Below are 20,879 nucleotides of genomic sequence, written 5' to 3' on the forward strand. Positions count from 1 at the left end.
TGCACCTGAAGGAGGAGCCAAGGAGCAGGAATTGATTAAATGAGTCTCAGCTGGGGAGGAACAGAAGGGGCCTGTATAAAGCCCAAGAGCTGAGAGCAGAAGGGGGCTACTTTGTAGTCACTCCATGTGAGAAGGGAGGTGCATTTGGATCTAGGATAGCTGGCCCGCAGTTACTCCCTGGGAGGAGGAAGTTGGAAGCTGGCAAACCCAGAGGAGGAGAACCAAAAAGGCTCAGGGGAAAGGCAGCAAGGTATAGGACAGGGAAGATCCTTGGTTGCTGAGGAGAGGGACCCTGAGCTGGAACCTGGAGCAGAGGGTAGGCTCTGGTTTCTCTCCCAACCGCTGGGGAAGTGGTGCAGACCAGATAATGGAGAGCAGTCTGCCTACACCAGTTACCCTGAAAGAATCTGATGCCCCAGGCTGGGGAAAACATGCCCTGGCTGGAGGGCCAAGTAACAAAATGGAAACTGCAGCTTCTGGAGCCAGAGGGATAATGGCTCAAGAGGGTCCCAGAGGAGGGCACAGCACCTGGAAAGAGCTAATCCCCAGAGTGACACAGACCCAGGTGCACCTAGTGATGAGTTGACCCCATGACATGTAGGAATAACTTGTGTGGGGGAAAGCATGCTGTTATCTGTTATGTGGATCAGTCCATGTTGGGAGACCCATCAACCTCCTTTGCTTGTGGGTTACACAATTACCTCTAGACAGCAATGAAATGTTGGACATCAGGATTCCTGGTGTTTATTTCCTGACTCTGGGAACAAAGTGTGTTACAGTGATAATAGATAGCAGCCACATACAATCTGACTCCTGTTTGGATCATTTCCAGGGTTTGAACCCATGACCTCTGGATGTAAAAGCTTGAGCGGATACCACTTCAGATAAAGACCTACATGTACTAGTCTGGAGACAGTAATAGTCATACACCTCTAGAACATGACAGAGAGCCAAACTGCGTTAATGCATTTGTCATGATCCTTCTAAAGGGGAATGTGGCAAAGCAGATGAGACTTGGCTCTGTTGTGTTAAAAGCTTGGGTTCTAGTCACAGATCTATCTTTAGCTTCCCAGTGAAAACTCTGCATGATCTTACCTGTAAAATGGGTGAATGAAAATTACTCACTTAAAGGTAGCAGTATGAGGTTTTAGTTAATAGAATTGTTGTGAAGGCATATAAATGTAATAAAATGTCAAAAAAAGTACTGGGACTAGAACTCTGTCTTTCATTTTATAGTTCAGTGCACCATTTCTCCAAGATTCCCCTAAATCATATATATAGAGAGGACCTTAACATATTGTCCTGAAACCGCCTGCAGCAAGGGCCAAACTCACATTACTCATAATACATTTGTGAGAGTTGCAGCACTCCACCTCCTGGCTGACAACAGGAAAGGGCCCACCATGGAAGAGTCATGTAAGAACCCATGTAAGAACACTGAGGGAACTTTCCTGAACATGCTCAATTCAGCATCATTAACATCATTGTAAAGACCCTATGTGCTATATATGATAATCAGATTGGGTCGAGCTGTTGCCCTAGATTTGAGGCGTGTATATACCTGGAATATGAAAAAGCTAATTGCAACCATATTATGTGCACTCAGCCACTATGAATTAATGAAATAGAACACCATATAGTTAAGGGTTAATTTGGAGACAGGTTTTCAGAAGCAAGGTCATAATTACTGGCAGTTTTAATCAGTATGGGAGGAGGAGAGGAAAAAGTAAATAACTGAGAGTGAAAGAAGATATCTGGATGGATGGCCTTTACTATCAGACACATCTAGACTCAACGTTTATTGAAAGTTAGGAAAAGTGATAATTTAGTAGGGTTCATTATGACCTATGTGTTTAGTAGAAGTTAGTTATAAAAAGTTCAGATAACAGAGTGTATTTGGGAGCAGTCCTCTGGAGCTATCCTGGGAGAGACACTTTCCTGTGATCTTTACTCCCCGGCAGGGAGGCGTTTGGTCAGCACTGACCTTTTGTTGATTACTCAATACCATCTCAGAATATATGTAAATATCTGGGATGTTCTAAACCTATTGCTTATGTCTGTGTTTGCTTAAATCTAATAAACTGCAGTGTTAGGCAAGAGCATGCTTACTTGCATTGCTCCTTGATCAGACAGAATTGCTGAGTTCCTGTTGATTTATTCCTTACACCACCTGGAGTGAAATAGTTAAGTTGCCCCTATTGGGGGTGCTGATAATTCCTGGTAACAGAGTCCATGGGCAAGATTCAGCATTGGTATAAGTGGATGCACCTCCCCCTCATTTAAACAGAAGTCAGCTCTGCTTACACCACTATTGAATTGTATCCCATATTGAAAGGGGGAGGTTGCAGCATAGCAGCACAGAAAACTGATGTGGAATTCTGCTGATGTAAATAAACATGACGTCTTTACAATTTTCTCTGACCAACCTGATTAAAGCACCAAAACTCATGAGATTCATGGAGGCTTTCTTATTATTGAATTGAGTTCAAAGAAGCAATCATAATGTATTCAGCCAAAGAACTAGAAAAACAAGTAGTGAACTGAAGAGAGTGTTTGCATGTGTCCTCCTCTATGTGAAACTGCCAAGTTTCACAATTCTCAAATTAATTTCAGTGGCAGATAATGTTGCCATGGTTAAGATTATGTAGCGTTTCCATTATATGTTATTCTTCTTTGTGGTTTGCATCTTAGAATAAAACTTCTTTTGGACTACCACTTCCCAAAGTCCAGAAACAAAGTCACTCAAACAACTCTCAAAAGAATGTGTTTGTTCAAGTGTAAATTACATGAGTGTTTAAAAAAAAAGTTTAAGAAACACTTTTGCCCCTCCACTTTGGTAAATGACTCATCTGTAATATGGTTTGATTGCTTTGGGTATTTTAACAAATATAGTAGCCAAAAACAGTGATAATTAACAAATTATTAATGTTCAGTGTATTTGCAGTAATTAAAAAAAAGTCATAGAAATGTTTACAACATGAGCAGAATACTTTTGTGGAATAAATTGGCCTGTCGGTTCAGTAATTCTTGAACACAGAATTTCCACGAGTCTCAGAGTTACTTCAATTGAGCATATCAAACATCTACAAAAAGATTTAAGGGCCAGATTCTGCCATTACTCACAATATGAATAGTCTCACTGAAATTAGTCTGAGCCTATAAGATACTATTCAAAATAAGTGTTGGAACATCTGGACCTAAGTAACTAGATATATTTTATACTAGAAATATGTTTTCAGAATCAACACACATACTAAACTACTGTTTACTTGCTAAAGTATGAAAGCTCATAAACAGAGTCATTATAGTTTCCACTTATGCATTTTCATGTTTCCAAAATTAACAGACATTAAACATATGTATTTAATCAACAGATCATAACTCCAAATGGGGCCACTGAAATGTATTGGTTAAACAATATTCATTCACATAAAATTAGTCTACACATATTCATAGCAACGTTATAAGGCTGTTATGTTTTTTTAATGTAAATTCCCATACTAAACATTTCCTCTTTTTATTACTATAAAAAGTGAATGTTATGTTTAAAGAAATATTAAGATTATGATAAATATTGGAAAACCAAATACATTATAAATTTAAGTTTCATGAATTATAATACCAGAAGGGATCACTGCAAACATCTAGTCTGACCTGCTGTTATAAGACAGGCCATAAGACATTTCTATAAATTAATTCCTCCTTGAAGTAGAGCTTATTTTTAGGGGAGAAAAATCCAATCTTAATTTAAAATTTTCCGGTGATCGGAATCACAACACTCGGTAAATTGTTAATTACCTTCACTGTTAAAAAAAAAAATCTTATTTCCAGTTTGAATTTGTCTAGGTTCAATTTCCAGCTATTGAATCTTGTAGCTTTGTCTGCCAGATTGAAGAGTCCTCTATTATCAAATTTCTGTTTCCTGTATAGGTACTTATTGACTGTGATCAAGTCACCACTTCTCCTTCTCTTTGTTAAGCTAAATAGATTGAGTTCCTTGAGTCTGTCACTACAAAGCATATTTTCCAGTCCTTTAATCATTCTTGGAGCTCTTCTCTGATTCTTCTCCAGTTTATTAAAATCCTTCTTGAACTGTTAACACCAGAAATGTACCCAGTATTAAGGCTGAATCGCTGTCTGTAGATTCTAATTCCATCCTTAACTCATCCTGTTTTGCCTGAGTATTACAATCCTGTCTGTGTGGTTCTTGACACAATACATTATATCAGATGCCTGTAATGTATAGTGAGGTATATTAAAGGTCTAGCAGCAATAAATTAAAGAGTACTCCATAGGAGTAATTCCCTCACCTTTGACATGTGTGTCACATCCTTGCAAGTACTTGCACTTGGTTTATAGAACCAGAGAATTCTATAAATTGAAGATTCATTTTTTTAAAAGCCTGTTAGGTCACTTGCCCCACCTTCCGGACAACACGAGATAATCCTCACAGTACAAGTTCTAGTTCTTTGCCTAATTTAATTTTAAATGGTTTAAGGAACTAGGCTTCAAATATTTGCCTTTAAATAATGTTCTAGAATATAGCCAGTCTCTGTTTCAGGGAGTTTTTCTTCAAATTTATGTTAATTTACCTATGTATTAAATGCTACTTTATTACTCTTACATCCTCTTGTATCATGATAAGTAACTCCTCACCAGGTGTATATGTACACACCTGTGCTAGGTTTGTGGAACATAGCACTAAGCATATGTACATGGGTAGGGAATTCTATATCCAAAGACCACTGAAATAAAATACTGGTCATAGAATAACCTAAAACACAAAGCTGGAACTGCTGAAACATTGATGGTATTAGAGGGCAGATTCCCCTTATAGGATGAGGTTCAACAAGGAGGTCTCAAACAAAGACAGATTCCTCCCCATTATACTGTTTTGTTTTGTTTTTTAAAAAATAACAGAACCAGCTTTATAAGTAGTCAGTATACTAAGCAAAGATAAAGCTTAATAAGGGACCACTAATCTCTTATCTAGCGCTGTTTTATGTCTACATTTCAAACTGTTTCACAAAGGTTAGGTAACAATTATTGATATATTATTAACAAGGTAACTGATGCACAAAATGTTTAAGTAATTTAATAAGGGCCAGATGGCAAAACAGTGGCAGACTCCGGAATATAACCCAAGTTTCCTCACTCCCAAAGCTGCTCTCAGTCCACTATATCATAGCTCCCATGGTGAAAGAAGATTCTGGAAAAGGGACTCCTACAGTAGATAAAACTCTGAAATGACACATATTTCAGAACTTTCTGGGTGATACCTTACAATACACTACCTCATGTCTCCTATCCTATGTCCATTGCATGACTGTAACAACTGAATGCATTTTCAGAAACAATATCTATCCTTAGTTAAAGAAACAATAGCTATTGAAAAACTATATGAAAATCACTGGAACATAAAATAGCTGCTGCTTACACAGAAGCCCACAAACCGATATGTTGTGCTATTGTGTTTTTTGCTGTAGTAGCAGTTAACTAACATTAATTTCCAAGCTTTACTGATATAATAGGAGATGCTGGTGTATAAAAAAGCTTAAAAATTAAAACCTGTTAATTTCATTCTCTGTTAGTGTAACAGAGGTAATTGCATTCGTGAAGGGTAAACGGGGGAAAAAATGTATTTGCAGTGAAAGTAATTAAAGGTGGGTAAGGTAATGTCTTTTATTGGACCAACTTCTACTGGTGAGAGAGACAAGTTTTCAAGCTTATATAGAGTTCTTCTTCAGGTCTGGAAAATGTACTCAGAGGGTATGTCTGCATTGCAATTAAAAATCCATGGCGGCCCACGCCAGCTGATTGGGCTTGTGGGTCTTGGGTTAAGGGGCTGATTAATTGCAGTTTAGATGTCTGAGTTTGGGCTGTAGCCCAGGCTTTAGGGTCCTGCGAGGTGGGAGGGTCCCAGGGCTTGTGCTGCAGACTAAGCCCAAATGTCTACACCGCAATTAAACAGCCCCTTAGCCTGAGACCAGCAAGTTGGACTCAGCTGGTGCGGGCCAGCTGTAGGAGTCTAATTGAAGTGTAGGCATATGCAGAGTGTCACAGCTAAATACAAGGTGGAACAGATTGTTTAGCATAAGCAGTTAACGCATATTTCATAGAATCATAGAATCATAGAATATCAGGGTTGGAAGGGACCCCAGAGGGGTCATCTAGTCCAACCCCCTGCTCGAAGCAGGACCAATTCCCAATTAAATCATCCCAGCCAGGGCTTTGTCAAGCCTGACCTTAAAAACCTCTAAGGAAGGAGATTCTACCACCTCCCTAGGTAACGCATTCCAGTGTTTCACCACCCTCTTAGTGAAAAAGTTTTTCCTAATATCCAATCTAAACCTCCCCCACTGCAACTTGAGACCATTACTCCTCGTTCTGTCATCTGCTACCATTGAGAACAGTCTAGAGCCATCCTCTTTGGAACCCCCTTTCAGGTAGTTGAAAGCAGCTATCAAATACCCCCTCATTCTTCTCTTCTGCAGGCTAAACAATCCCAGCTCCCTCAGCTTCTCCTCATAACTCATGTGTTCCAGTCCCCTAATCATTTTTGTTGCCCTTCGCTGGACTCTCTCCAATTTATCCACATCCTTCTTGAAGCGTGGGGCCCAAAACTGGACACAGTACTCCAGATGAGGCCTCACCAATGTCGAATAGAGGGGAACGATCACGTCCCTCGATCTGCTCGCTATGCCCCTATTTATACATCCCAAAATGCCATTGGCCTTCTTGGCAACAAGGGCACACTGCTGACTCATATCCAGCTTCTCGTCCACTGTCACCCCTAGGTCCTTTTCCGCAGAACTGCTGCCTAGCCATTCGGTCCCTCGTCTGTAGCTGTGCATTGGGTTCTTCCGTCCTAAGTGCAGGACCCTGCACTTATCCTTATTGAACCTCATCAGATTTCTTTTGGCCCAATCCTCCAATTTGTCTAGGTCTTTCTGTATCCTATCCCTCCCCTCCAGCGTATCTACCACTCCTCCCAGTTTAGTATCATCCGCAAATTTGCTGAGAGTGCAATCCACACCATCCTCCAGATCATTTATGAAGATATTGAACAAAACCGGCCCCAGGACCGACCCTTGGGGTACTCCACTTGATACCGGCTGCCAACTAGATATGGAGCCATTGATCACTACCCGTTGAGCCCGACAATCTAGCCAGCTTTCTACCCACCTTATAGTGCATTCATCCAGTCCATACTTCCTTAACTTGCTGACAAGAATACTGTGGGAGACCGTGTCAAAAGCTTTGCTAAAGTCAAGAAACAATACATCCACTGCTTTCCCTTCATCCACAGAACCAGTAATCTCATCATAAAAGGCGATTAGATTAGTCAGGCATGACCTTCCCTTGGTGAATCCATGCTGGCTGTTCCTGATCACTTTCCTCTCATGCAAGTGCCTCAGGATTGATTCTTTGAGGACCTGCTCCATGATTTAAGGCAAAGTGGCCAGTTAACACCTCTCTAGTCATGGCGGGGGGGGGGGCGGTTATTGTGTAGACTGAATATTCACACTGGATTTATGGTTTATTGCAACAATCTATAAACCACTAGCCCCTACCCACCAACTATGTTCTGTTCTTTTGTCTTCCGTTTCCCCATATATTTAGCTGTTACACCATAAGACAGCTTATGCCAACCTAACTCTGTTAGCATCTACACCGGGATTGGCAACATTTGGCCCGCAGCCTGCCAGGGTAAGCCTCCTGAGAGCCAGGCTGGTTTGTTTACCTGCTGAGTCCACAGGTTCGGCTGACCATGGCTCCCTCTGGCCGCGGTTCACCGCTCCAGGCCAATGGGGGCTGCAGGAAGTGGCGTGGGCCGAGGGATGTGCTGGCCACTGCTTTCCACAGCCCCCATTGGCCTACAGTGGCCAACTGTAGCCAGTGGGAGCCGTGATTGGCCGAACCTGCGGATGTGGCAGGTAAACAAATCAAATGTTTGCCAAATGTTGCCGATCCCTGATCTACACTAAAATGTCACTCCCACTGATGCAACTTGCCTGCTATGCCGACTTAATAATTCCACCTTTTTGAGAAGTATAGTGTTTCAGTCGACGTAGCTTCCATCAACTGTTACTGCCTTTCAGAAGGTGTCCTACAAAGCTGACAGTTAAATCAGTGCAAGTGCTCCTGGTGCTGACACGCACTGTCGACACAGGGAGCATACTGTGGACATGGAAAAAGCAATCTAATTACTCTGGTGGCAGTACGGCAACATAATTTAGGTCTACGTAATTCTGTAGTGCAGACATATCCTAAGGAAGAGTTTTGTGTAAGTTTGAAAGCTTGTTTCTCTCAGCAACAGAAGTTGGTCCAATAAAAGACATTACTTTACTCACCTTGTCTTGCCAATATTCTGGGACCAACATGAACACGGCAATATTGCATATAACACAGAGAAAGAAAAGTCATTTACAAGCTTCTGGAACTTTACTGAAAACATTACATGAACTATTACAACTCAAAGTACTTGACAGCATCCATTTCATGTGTAGTTAGCACATTAGCAGAAAGATTAAATGGCTGACATCTCTAAACTTGAAATTCAACTAGACAGGATATATCCATTCCTTTTCATAATGTATTAACAAAATGTAAACTTTGTATTTAAGTAAGTTTAGAGATCGGGTCAAACAATAAATTAAATAAGACTTGGTCCAAACAAATAACTTTTTATGAAAAGAGAAAGAGAGACCCACAAACCTCAGAAAATAGCCCAGTAGTTAGAGCACTCACTGGAGGTATGGGAGCCTCAGGTTTAAGTCCCTACTCTGCCTGATATAGTCTGTCTCAATGTCTCCTGCTGGAGTATTTCTCTTTGTGTATATATTCATGGGGACACAGAGACACACATTAACTCTACATCTTGGTCGTCAGCACAGTCACCTGGGCTGTGGGAGAACCAGGATCACATCTTTGCTTCAAATCGTGCAGCACAGGCCTTAAACTTGGGTTTCCCAAAGTTCAGGAGAGTGTCCTAACCATAGGGCTGGGTGGCCTTTCTCTCTCTCTCCCTAAATTCCATCCTGGACCTTACAATCCTTTCCTGACAACATTTCTTGTGGAAACTAGTATTTCCAGAAAAAGTTGGTTTAATCAAATCAGTATTTTACAATGAAAAATGTTAAGTCTAAAAATTCTCAACCAGCTCTACTTACTATTTTTTTTAAAAGTGCCTTATTTCGAGTCTGAATCTGTCAAACTTAAACTTCCAGCCACTGGAGCTTATTATACCTTTGTCTGCAAGACTGAAGAGCCCTATATTACCAAATATATCTATTTCCCAAGTTTGCACTTATAAATAGTGACAAAATCAGTCCTTAATTTTCTCTCAATAAGCTAAATAGATTGAGCTCCATGAGTCTTTCACCTCAAGACATGTTTTCCAATCCTTTAATCTTCTCCAAATGCTCTAATTTTTCAACATCCTTCTTGAATGGTGGACACCGGAACTGGACACAGTATTCCATAGCAGTCACACCAATGCCAAATAAATAGGAAATATAACCACTCTTCTCTTGGTTTATTTCTATTTATTCATCCAAGGATCACATTAGCCCTTTTGGCCACAGCATCTCACAGTGAGGTGACATTCAGCTGAATATCTACCATGACCCCCAAGTCTTTTTCAGACCCACTGCTTCCCTGGATAAAGTCCCACATCCTGTAAGTATGGCCTATATTCATTGCTCCTAAATGCATACATTTACATTTGTCTATATTAAAATGCATATTGTTTGCTTGCATCCAGTTTACTAAGCAGTCCATACCAGTAACCTATTATTTAACACTTCCCAAATCTTTGTGTTCTCTGCAAACTTTATCAGTAATGATTTTATTTTCTTCCAAGTCACTGATAAAAAAGTTAAATGGAACATGGTTTACAAACAGTCCTTACATTACACTATTACCTTTCTCTGCCAAACCTGTAATCTGATCAGAAATAAATATCAAGTTAGTTTTCTCAAAGTTCTGGGGTCGCTGCATCTCTGACTCTTTTGTGGCCCTCTTGAGAGCACCCCCATTAACATCTCTGGCCTCCAGTTGTCACCTCTCTTGGGGTCGGAACTCACTTTCCTCTTCCTCTAGAATGGGGGTGTAGGCTGCAATTTCTCCTGCCCTTCACTGTTATCACATTAGCAAGCCTGAGGTTACTTCAGCACTTGTAGTCCTGTTATCATAGAATCATAGAATCATAGAATATCAGGGTTGGAAGGGACCCCAGAAGGTCATCTAGTCCAACCCCCTGCTCAAAGCAGGACCAATTCCCAGTTATCTCCCAAGGTCTATGACAGGTTTTACCAGTGATCAGCCAGACTTCATAAAACAAAGTATTTATTTACAACAAAAGTGTTAAAGATAAAACATAACTTGAAAACAATGAACAGCTTATATGCATGCCTGTCTTACCAGTTGTCACCCATCTTCTATATCAGGGAGCAGCAACCTTTGGACCACGGCCTGCCAGGCTAAGCCCCCTGGCGGGCTGGGCCATTTTTTTTACCTGCCGTGTCCGCAAGTTCGGCCAATCGTGGCTCCCACTGGCCGCGGTTCGCCGCTCCAGGCCAATGTGGGCTTCAGGAAGCAGTGCGGGCCGAGGGATGTGCTGGATTGGAATACCCCTAACATCTGGCTGATCCCACTGGAATAACCCTAACATCTGGCTGAGTTACTGAAGTCCTCAAATCGTGATTTCAAGACTTTACTCCCTCTTGGTGAAAGTCTCATGTCAGTTCTAAGACTGAGTGAATGTTATCCATTCTCTATAGCAATCTTCCCATTTTATGCAATTCTCAATTCTTTGTCCGCAGGGACTCTCGAACCCACTCAAAACCAGTATATGTAACTTTCCACAAGGGGTGGTACTTCCGCAATCTTATTTACACATTTGGGGATTAACAGTAATTTCCCCCTAGTTAGTTAGTTTCTGATAGTTCATTCATACTAGGTGACTTTCTCTCAGTTGCTGCATTGCTTATCATATTTCAAGAAAGATGTTAACTCCTTCAGTGGGCAACAATGCAAGGTGAGAAGGAAAACTGACTCACATTTCTTTCATAAAATTAAATCAGATGACAAGATCTGGTTTTTTTTATAAACCCATGTTGATTGGCATTAATTATATTCCCTTTTAAAATTATTTATTAATCAAGTCCCCAATCATTCATTCCATTATATTTCCCAAGATCAATGTCAGGGTGGCAGGCATATAGTTACCCATTTATCCTTTTGCACATTAGCTTTCTTACAGTCCTCTGGAATTTCTTCAGTATTCCAAGACTTATTTCAAACCAACACTGACAGTCCAGAAAGCATCCCAGCCAGCTCCATTAAAACTCATCTTCAGTTATCCGCCATTTGTTATCTAGCCAGATACACTCAATAACTCAACCTCATAAGATTTCCGGAGGCTGCCAGAGTCTGGAATGACTGAATGGAGGCCTAGAGGCTGGAAAAGGAGCTGTCTGGTTTGCAAAGGTCGGGACAGGTGTCTATAAATCTGACAAAGAGCTGCTGTGCAGCCAAGTGGGTATGGAGTAGACAGGCCCTAGAAGAACCACTAATGCACAAAGATTTTAATCTTCATCTATCATTAGAGGTAGATCACTGATAAGTCATGTTAACATGATTAACTAGGTTCAACGAAGTATGAGGACCACAGAGAGCAGCCAGCTACAATGTTTTCTATGATTTTTTCCCAAAAAAACATTTTGGACATGTCAAAGTTAGCAAGATTGTCAGCACCAAGAGATGATTTTGAGCAGACATCAGACACTAGCTTTCTTAAAAGAAACCAGGACCCTGTGATCCCAGATGAAAATGTTGCTTGTTTCAAACATCAATAAACTCTAATACTGCACTACTACTGTTGGCTATCCAGAAAGGACATGGATGCTATTCACAGGTCATGATGGGGACACTCCTGAAACTTTCAGAAGCTTAGACAGTCAAATTAGCCACTCCTAAAATAAACTCAGCCTTTGCTCCTCAAGATATTGATTTGCCTTTCTAATAGGTGACTACTCAGTCTAGGTCTGAGCAATGTAATGTATACTGTAGCAGGAAAACTCTTTAGAGAGAAAAAATGCAATCCAGTTAACTGAGTGTCAGGAACCCAGATTAACTAAATTATGCACCATCTGAAACTATGCTTCATAGATGCTATGATGGTAAAGGCAACATAACCTATCCTCACCTTCTGCATAGCCATGGCATAAGACTTCAAAACTCTTTACATCACAATTATTTGAACTCAACATTAAACATTTGCATCCGATGCTGTAGCATATTTGCTATCACTTCTTTTGTCAAAGATCTTCTATAAAGTAAGGTGATCTATGAGAACAAATCTTGCAGAAGGCATTCAGGCACCATTATATGTTGACAGTTGGGGATAAAAGATTTGTATCAAGTCCTACCAAAACATAAAATCAGTGGTATTTCAATACTCTTCGTCTCCAGGATGCCTGGAAGTTCAATGATCCATCAAACTCTGAGGGCAAATCATGAAAACAGGTCAGTGTCTTGACCTCAAATAGAGGAGGCAATGACTGGTCCATAACAAAGGTGTAATTTCCACTTTGCCAACATCTCGTCCCAACTCCAATATGAGATCCACAGAATCCCACAGAGTTCCAAAGCTAACCTCAGCCTAAGCCCAAAACAAGTGTATACAATTCTGGCATCTTTCACCTAAATCTCAAGTATAAACGTGGGTTTGGGTTTCTTAGTGTACTGTATGCAGCTTCTGTGGGACTATCTTTATCTTCTTTGACAGTTCCACAGAATGAACACTTTCCATTGTTTTACCATGCAACATAACAGTAATATGAGCAGTAAATATTTTAAATCATATTAAAATGAGATTATTTCTGCCTAACCCTTGTTTTATGTAATCCTTATTGTATGCCTAAAACATGGTTTAATTTCAAATTTACAAAAAACTTAAAAACATTTTTGGAAATAACCCTCCTTTAACTATAAATATAAGTTTTCAAGTACAAATCTCCAGGATATTTAAGCTAGTTAATTTAAGACTGAGGGATATTGTTTGTACGGTCTCCAAGTCTATGACGTCCAGCAGATTCTGTGAGTAAATACAAATAGGATTGTTTTATAATAGGTTGGTGAGTCATCTTTTTTTTTTTTTTTTTTTTTGGTCTAAAGAGATCTAAGCTAAATTTATGAAACCAACTGAACATGAGCTCCCAGAGTGGTGATGTAGCAAAAGGGGCTAATATATTCCTTGAATGCATTAGGAGGAGAGTGTCAAACTGGAATATGGAGACACTGTATTTGTATGTGGCATTGGGGACACCACTACCAGAATAGTGTGTCCAGTTCTGGGTCCACCCTTTAAAAAGGGATGTTGAAACACTGTAGAGTGTTCGGAAAAGAGCTACTGGAATAATTTGTTGTCTGCAAAACATGCCTTACACTAAGCTTCATTTATATACCTATTAAAGGGAAGGTTAAGAGGCAACTTGATCAGTTATTTACAAAGAGAGGAAGCACCTGATTTTAGAGAGCTCTTTATTTTAGCAGATAAAGATATACCTTGATCTAAGGGCTGGAAGCTCAAGTCAGCCAAGTTCAAACTGGAAATAAGATGAACACATTGGGGGACAATTAAACATTGGCAACAGATTACCAAGGGATGTGATACATTTTCCATCAAATGGAGTCTTTATTTGAAAGATGTGATGTTTTTCTTTAAAAAAAAAATGTTCTAATTCAACTGTAGGCTGGTGGGCTAGACACAGCATTCACTGGGTGAAATTCTATGGCTTGTATTATCAGGAGGTTGGATTAAATAACTATAAAGGTTCCCTTTTGTCCTTAAAAAAATCTATGAACAACTGTGAGGGTCAAACAGTGGAAATAACAGAGTCTGTCAAAAAACAAACAAAATCAAAACCAAGGAATATCTACGACTGCCACAAGCACTCTTAAGTAACCCCTGTTGTGCCTACTTACTGCAGCACACGTTTTATCAGAAGATCTTAAAACAACTTAATCATGAACAATAATATTCCTTTATTTATAGCCTAATGATGCATTCTAGTCCACTTATAATGCAGGTACAGTTTTGGTTGGTTGGTTTATATAGGATATACCCATTATATTTCCTTTGTTATGACTAGATTCTGTCCTGGTTACCCTTCTACCATGGCTGTAGTGCACTAAAGGGATAACACGTTAAGAGACTCCTGGGATAGGTGGAAAACCACAAGCCTTGTGGGCATCACAGGCCTCACTACTGCTTCTCCACACATACCTTCAAGGGGCCTCTTGAATGACTAGTCAGTTATACAAGCTGAGGAATTAAAAAGGGACCACTTTTGGTTTCTCAGTATATTTTAATTGTACTGTATAACATACATGTCAATTCTGTTTCATAGGAATTGTAGTGGTCTATTTATATACTTTGAAAAAAGCAATTAAATATTTTAATGTAAAATAAAAATGTTATCACAAGAGTAAGCTACCTACCTGATAAGACTTTTGCGCTGTAATTACAAAACTGAACTGACTAAAAGGGGCAGCAAAAACTTGCAATAAAAGCCAACAAAGTAGATATTACACTCTTAACAGCATTTGCAGCTTAAGAATCTATTTATGAAGACCAAATTCATTGTCAACTCTAATATTTTAAAGAATTACTTTCGATAGTTTGAACACAAACATGTTTAATGACATACATTTGTAATAATATAGTTTTATCTACTTAAATGAGAGCTATATCCAAAACCCATTTAACTCAATATGAGCTCTTTACATTAACTTCCATCAACTTTGGATTAGGGCCTAAGTGTCTGTGTAGTGTGTTAAATAATTGTTTTTTTTTAAAATTTATATCTATATCTATACAACTCTCATGCTATTGGCAATTTTAATATTAATATGTTTCGCAATTTAAAACATTTTTATCCTCTAGCTTCTAAATATCATTGATGGAATCTACAGTTGTAAACATCCCCATGTCCATTCAGAAACTTTTAGGACCTAGATTTGATTTGCAAATGCTGAACAAGAAGTTTGAATATTTATTTTCAAAGAGATGGTTCATTTAAATAAAAAATGCTGAGCAACCTTCAGATTTTTAATTTAGTCTCAGTTATTCATTCTCAATTAGAGATAATTCAATCAGATTGGAAAAAACCACTGTACAGCAGTCAAAACTCTATCCATGGCAGAATAGTGGATCACATTAAAAAAACTCCACTTAGTAACGTTTTTTTAAAGATTACATTCTTCCAAAGATGAGGGTGCCAGACCCAGAAACAACCAAAAATATATGGCATGCACCAGTATTCTTCTTCTTGCTAATATTGAGAAGAAATAGTATAAGAGTCATTACTGAAAACTTTATTTTCTCATTCACTTTTAGCTCATCTAATAGCATGAAGTGGAACAAGCAGAACAAGTTAAGAACTACTTCCCAAGAGTCACATTCGAGCACATATTGGGTTGATTTTGTAGCCCAGAAGCCCGTAATCTCACTCATTATACATGCTTATTGACAAACAAACTTGGTGGAAAAAATGCTAAAAACGGTGGCATCTTCCCATTCTTTTTTAAATGAGAAACAGATGACTTGTCTTACAGATTTTACCAATGGAAAAATGATACTGTCTATTGAAAGACTTTAATCTGTAGCCAAATGTACTTCTTTTCTAGTACAGGCTAAACTGGCTAGTGATATAGTACTATCATTTCCAAAGGAAGGAAACAGCTAACTTTAAATAAATAAAGCTAACAGCCACAATGTCCTACTCGCTAGCAATAGAAGACAATTGATACAATTTTGCTAGAATCTTTCAATAAGAGAGAAATATAATTGGGATACATACTTGTGCCGACCATTTGTGAATGTGGTGCTGATGTGCTTAAAGCTATGGTGGTGATTAACCACAGCAGTCTATGTCAAAAAATGTGTTAAATTTAAAACTAGTGACAATCACATAAGTGTCCTCTATTTATATATATATATATATATATATATATATATATATATATATATATATATATATATATATATTATTTTTTTCAAAGGAATTAGAACTTTAGAAGTAAAGTCATAATATGCATTGGGCCAATGTATTCCAATATTAGCTTTTAGCCTGAAGAGATCAGTGACAGAGTAGGCTCACCTCACTTACAGTGCAGGTAGCTCCCTGAACTGACTAAATAAATACTACCCACAAAGCTGAACAATAAATTATTGGGCTCAATGCAGGAATTACTGGAGACATTTTATAGTCTATGCTATGCAAGTCAGAACTGTGGATCATGATGTTTCATTTTGGTATCTATAAAAGCTCTTTTTTAAAATAAACTCCTTTTTCAGGATACAATCTAAATGTAAATGTAAACAGATTCAGAGATGACACACCCTTGGTTATGAAATTTCCACCATGCCACTGTAATAAGGTTCAGATACAAGTGAGTTGGGGAAGGTATAAGTGAACTCCAAACTGAATAGCCAAGTTTCCAAACTGGTGACTTATTCTCTGCCCCATTAAATATTGTCCGGATGAGCAATGAATGAAGTAAGAGGGACATTCAGGGGTAAAACCAAAAGGCAATTGTATAACTCTCTCTTTGACCTTTTATGTGCAGTATGTCAAGCACACAAAAGGTAGCCGAACTGAGTTTGTTCATCACTACCTTTTTAGATTGATGCACAATCTAAACAGAAAGAGGTGCAACATGTATCAATATTGACACAGAGAGTTTTTAACTTCCACACAATGTAATGAAAGCATAATACTGTATGAAATATAGGGAAATACTTAGGTCCAGATTGCTCAAAAAGTTATCAAGCTATTAATGGAATTTATTTCAGTTCACTGGCTGATATGACAAAGCTATCCCAAGGTATATTCCAACACCAGAAATTTTGCCCTTTGTATGCACAATAGAAGGATACTACCATAGGCAAAATTTAACCAAACATATTTTGGTTGGTCTTTTGCTTCTGTTTTAATGTATACTTCTTGCAAAGATTGTGATATAAAATTATATGTCCGAGTGCAAATATTAATTTATATGGTTTTACTGAAATGAGAATATCTCATCCAACCAGAGTACAGGGAGTAAAGGAAGGGCCTCAAGCAAAGGCCACTTAAAGTCAATGAAGATCTTTCCATTATTTTCTTTTCACTTTAGATCAGACCCTTGAGGAGGCAAAAATGTGCATTTTTCTTCCATTCATTAATTCTCTGTACTCTGTTTGGCTCTGGAAGAATCTGACTGGCAGAATCACTGTACAGTTATTTTTCAGTAATGGTACTATGAATACGGAAATATCTCTAACCTGAGCGGCTACTACAATCCATCTGCTCTGCTTCCTGTACTCAATATTCTCATTTTTGCTACCAATCAAGATGCCATCTCACTCCCTTCAAATGAAGCAGAGAAACTCCAAAATGTACATGAAAAAAGAAAAAAAATACCAGAAAGCAAATAGCATTGTGGAACTACTGAAAGGGAAACTATTAAACATTTGACTCAGTCCCCTCCTGTGGCCCTGCTCCTGTTCCTATTGCAATCAGCTGGAGTCTTGCTTTTGACTTGATTAGGGGTAAAATTATGCCTTTTTTCTAATACCTCTCTGCCCTTCACCGCTCCCCTCCTGTACAGTTCTTGTTCCCACAATAACTGTAATCTATTTATGTTTTTGGTTATATCAGAAGAATCTTATCCTTTCCCACCCCATTCAGTTGTGAAAGAAAACATTGTAGAAACAAATGTATTGCAGTTATGGTGGGGTGAAGAGTCTTTCTGAGCTTTATGAAGGAAAGTTGGGAGCAAAAGAAAAAAAATGAGGATAGAAGAAAAGGAGGAGTAAAGAAAAGATGCAAAGGTTTAGGCCAAAGTCTTCCAAAATGTTCTTCATTTTGGCTGCCTCAGTTTTTGGGTCCCCAACTTTGGACACCTGCAGATTGATTTTCAGAAGTGGTGAGCACCTAAAGCTTAGGCTAAAGTCAATGGGAGCTGTGGAGAAAACCGCACCTATGAAAACTGGGTTCTACATGTCTCAAGATGGGCACCAAGAAATTAAAGAACCCAAAATAATCTCAAAAAGTTTAGTTTTAATTTTTGACAGTTCGACTTTTAGTAATTTGACAACATATTTTGTTTCATATTTTCATTTCTTTCATTTAAAATGTTAGGATTTTTATACCACAGTGCTATGACCTTGTACACATAAAGCATCCTCCAGTTCTAATAGAAGCCTATTAATCATTTTCTGCATTAGTTTTATACTTATAAAAAAAAAGACAATACATATTTAGACTTTTTATCTCTAATCCTGTAGAAACATACATGAAAGGCTGCTTTACCTTGTCACCTTCAGAAAAAGTTATTCCATTGATGGCTCTTTTCCAAGTAATTTCTGGGACAGGTTCTCCTTCTGCCTCACATATCAGTGTTGTTTGACCATTTTCAAATGTGGTTTCATTTTTAAGATGTATTATCTGAGGCTGTACTGTTAAAAGTATAAATTATATTACTCATTGTGCATCAGAAACATTATATAACAGTCTCTTTTAAAATGTCCTTTTTGTTTTAAAATTTCATTCATGTTTAGTCCATTGAGATTATCAGCAGCACTAACACAGCAAAACAAACTGCAAAGTGGGATTTATTTTTCAAAACAATGTAGGTCAAAATTGAATACAGACCTTGCATTAACAAGTTAAATACATCCTATGAAAACAACAAACAAACAAATAGCATTAACGTAATATTAAGGCAGAGAAATCAAGCACTCAGGAGTGCAGACATGAAATGTTCTCGTTGAAATCTCAACTTTATTTCTGCTTCTTTGTACTTATGCCTTAAAACACTGATATTGAAATGATCCCGAGTTTGAGGCCTGCTCTACACTCAAAATTTAAAGGTTTCAGACTAGCAGCCGTGTTAGTCTGTATCCTCAAAAAGAACAGGAGTACTTGTGGCACCTTAGAGACGAATAAATTTATTAGAGCATAAGCTTTCGTGGGCTACAGCCCATCCACTTCATCGGATGCATAGAATGGAACATATAGTAAGAAGATTATATATACATACATACATACATACATACAGATCTGTTGGAAGTTCCCGTACAATCTGTGAGAGGCTAATTAGGTAAGATGAGCTATTATCAGCAGGAGAAAAAAAATTTTGTAGTGATAATCAAGATGGCCCATTTAGACAGTTGACAAGAAGGTGTCTAAATGGGCCATCTTGATTATCACTACAAAAGTTTTTTTCTCCTGCTGATAATAACTCATCTATAGCTGACCTAGTTACTGCAACTTAGGGAGATGAATTACCTTTATTCACAGAAAAAGCCATTCTGTTGCTGTAGGAAGCATCTACCTATGAGACTGTAGCTGTGCCATGGTAGTACCTGTAGTGTAGCCATGCCCTGAGATCACTCTGATATTAAGACAGATCAATGTCCTATACTACATTAACTTTGAATCAGTCTAAACCGTAGGGAGGAAAAAATTTTAGCCTGATGAATTTAACCTTTCATAACTGTAAAACTATTGAAATAATTTTCTCCAAACTGGGGCCCTGATCCTGAAGAGATCCATGCAGGAGGACTCTTGACAACTGGGAATCCACATGGATGCAAGGGTCCACATGCATGGACAACATTACAGGACCAGAGCCTGTACTTCTGCTAAATTGTTATTTGCTAAAGCATCAGTTGGAATACAAGTCCCACCATGCTTGGTGCTGTAAAAGCACAGTTCCTGCCTCAAAGAGCTTATTTAAAAAAGATAAAAAACAAACACAAAAATAGACAAAGGTTGTGGGAAAGGGATATAACATAAACAAAGTGATTAAGATAAAGATGGTCACACATCTTGTTAATTCCATTTTTTCGATGTATTTATTCTATTATTAGGTTTTTGCTGTCTTCTACACACACAAATCATCTTGAAGCAAAGACTAAGCATGAAAAAATTTAGCCTGATAGTTGGACAGTTTACAAAGTAATGTGTGAGAAAACAAGGTTCCAAAATTATTTCCGTGATTTCCCCTAATTATAGTGTTCAGAGTGGAAGCCATGTTAGTCTGTATCAACAGAAAGAATGAGGAGTACTTGTGGCACCTTAGAGACTAACAAATTCATTTGAGCACAAGCTTTTATGAGCTAAAGCCCACTTCATCAGATGCATGCAGTGGAAAATACAGTAGAAAGATATATATATATACACAGAACGAGAACATGAAAAAATGGGGGTTGCCATACCAGCTCTAAGCAGACTAATCAATTAGGTGAGCTACTATCAGCAGGAGAAAAACAAACGTTTGTCGTGACAATCAGGATGGCCCATTTCCAACAGTTGACAAGAAGGTGTGAGTAACAGCAGGCGAAAAATTAGCATGGGGAAATAGTTTTTAGTTTGTGTAATGACCCATCCACTCCCAGTCTTTATTCAAGCCTAATTTAATGGTGTCCCAGTTTGTAAATTAATTCCAGTTCTGCAGTTTCTCATTGGAGTCTGGTTTTGAAGTTTTTTGTTGAATAATTGTGACTTTTAGGTCTGTAACTGAGTGTCCAGGGAGGTTGAGGTGTTCTCTGACTGGTTTATGAATGTTATAATTATTGATGTCTGATTTGTGTCCATTTATTCTTTTGCATAGAGACTGTCCTGTTTGGCCAATGTACATGGCAGAGGGGCATTGCTGGCACATGATGGCATATATCACATTGGTAGATGTGCAGGTGAATGAAACTCTGATAGTGTGGCTGATGTGATTCTGCTTTAGGCAACTTGCCTGTATAGCATCATATAGGATTTCCGCTGCATATCTAGGGACCAAAAGAAGTTCTCTTGGATGGCAATCAACTA

At 38.5% G+C, this 20,879-nt stretch overlaps 1 protein-coding gene across 5 annotated transcripts in view; it reads right to left on the minus strand.

The window, feature by feature from the left end:
• The window catches only part of NCAM2 (neural cell adhesion molecule 2), a 557,227-nt gene that overhangs the window by 184,261 nt on the left and 352,087 nt on the right, over positions 1-20,879 (minus strand). For all 5 annotated transcript variants that reach the window (XR_012161242.1, XM_073363287.1, XM_073363298.1 and 2 more), the window contains exon 8: positions 18,366-18,511. Coding sequence is in view for 4 of the 5 variants with exons in the window: in XM_073363287.1 (XP_073219388.1) it covers positions 18,366-18,511 (146 nt within the window). In the remaining variant the exon portion in view is untranslated. The remainder of the gene's footprint in view (positions 1-18,365; positions 18,512-20,879) is intronic.

The sequence above is a fragment of the Lepidochelys kempii genome, chromosome 1, assembly GCF_965140265.1.
Source record: "Lepidochelys kempii isolate rLepKem1 chromosome 1, rLepKem1.hap2, whole genome shotgun sequence".
Classification (NCBI taxonomy): domain Eukaryota; kingdom Metazoa; phylum Chordata; order Testudines; family Cheloniidae; genus Lepidochelys; species Lepidochelys kempii.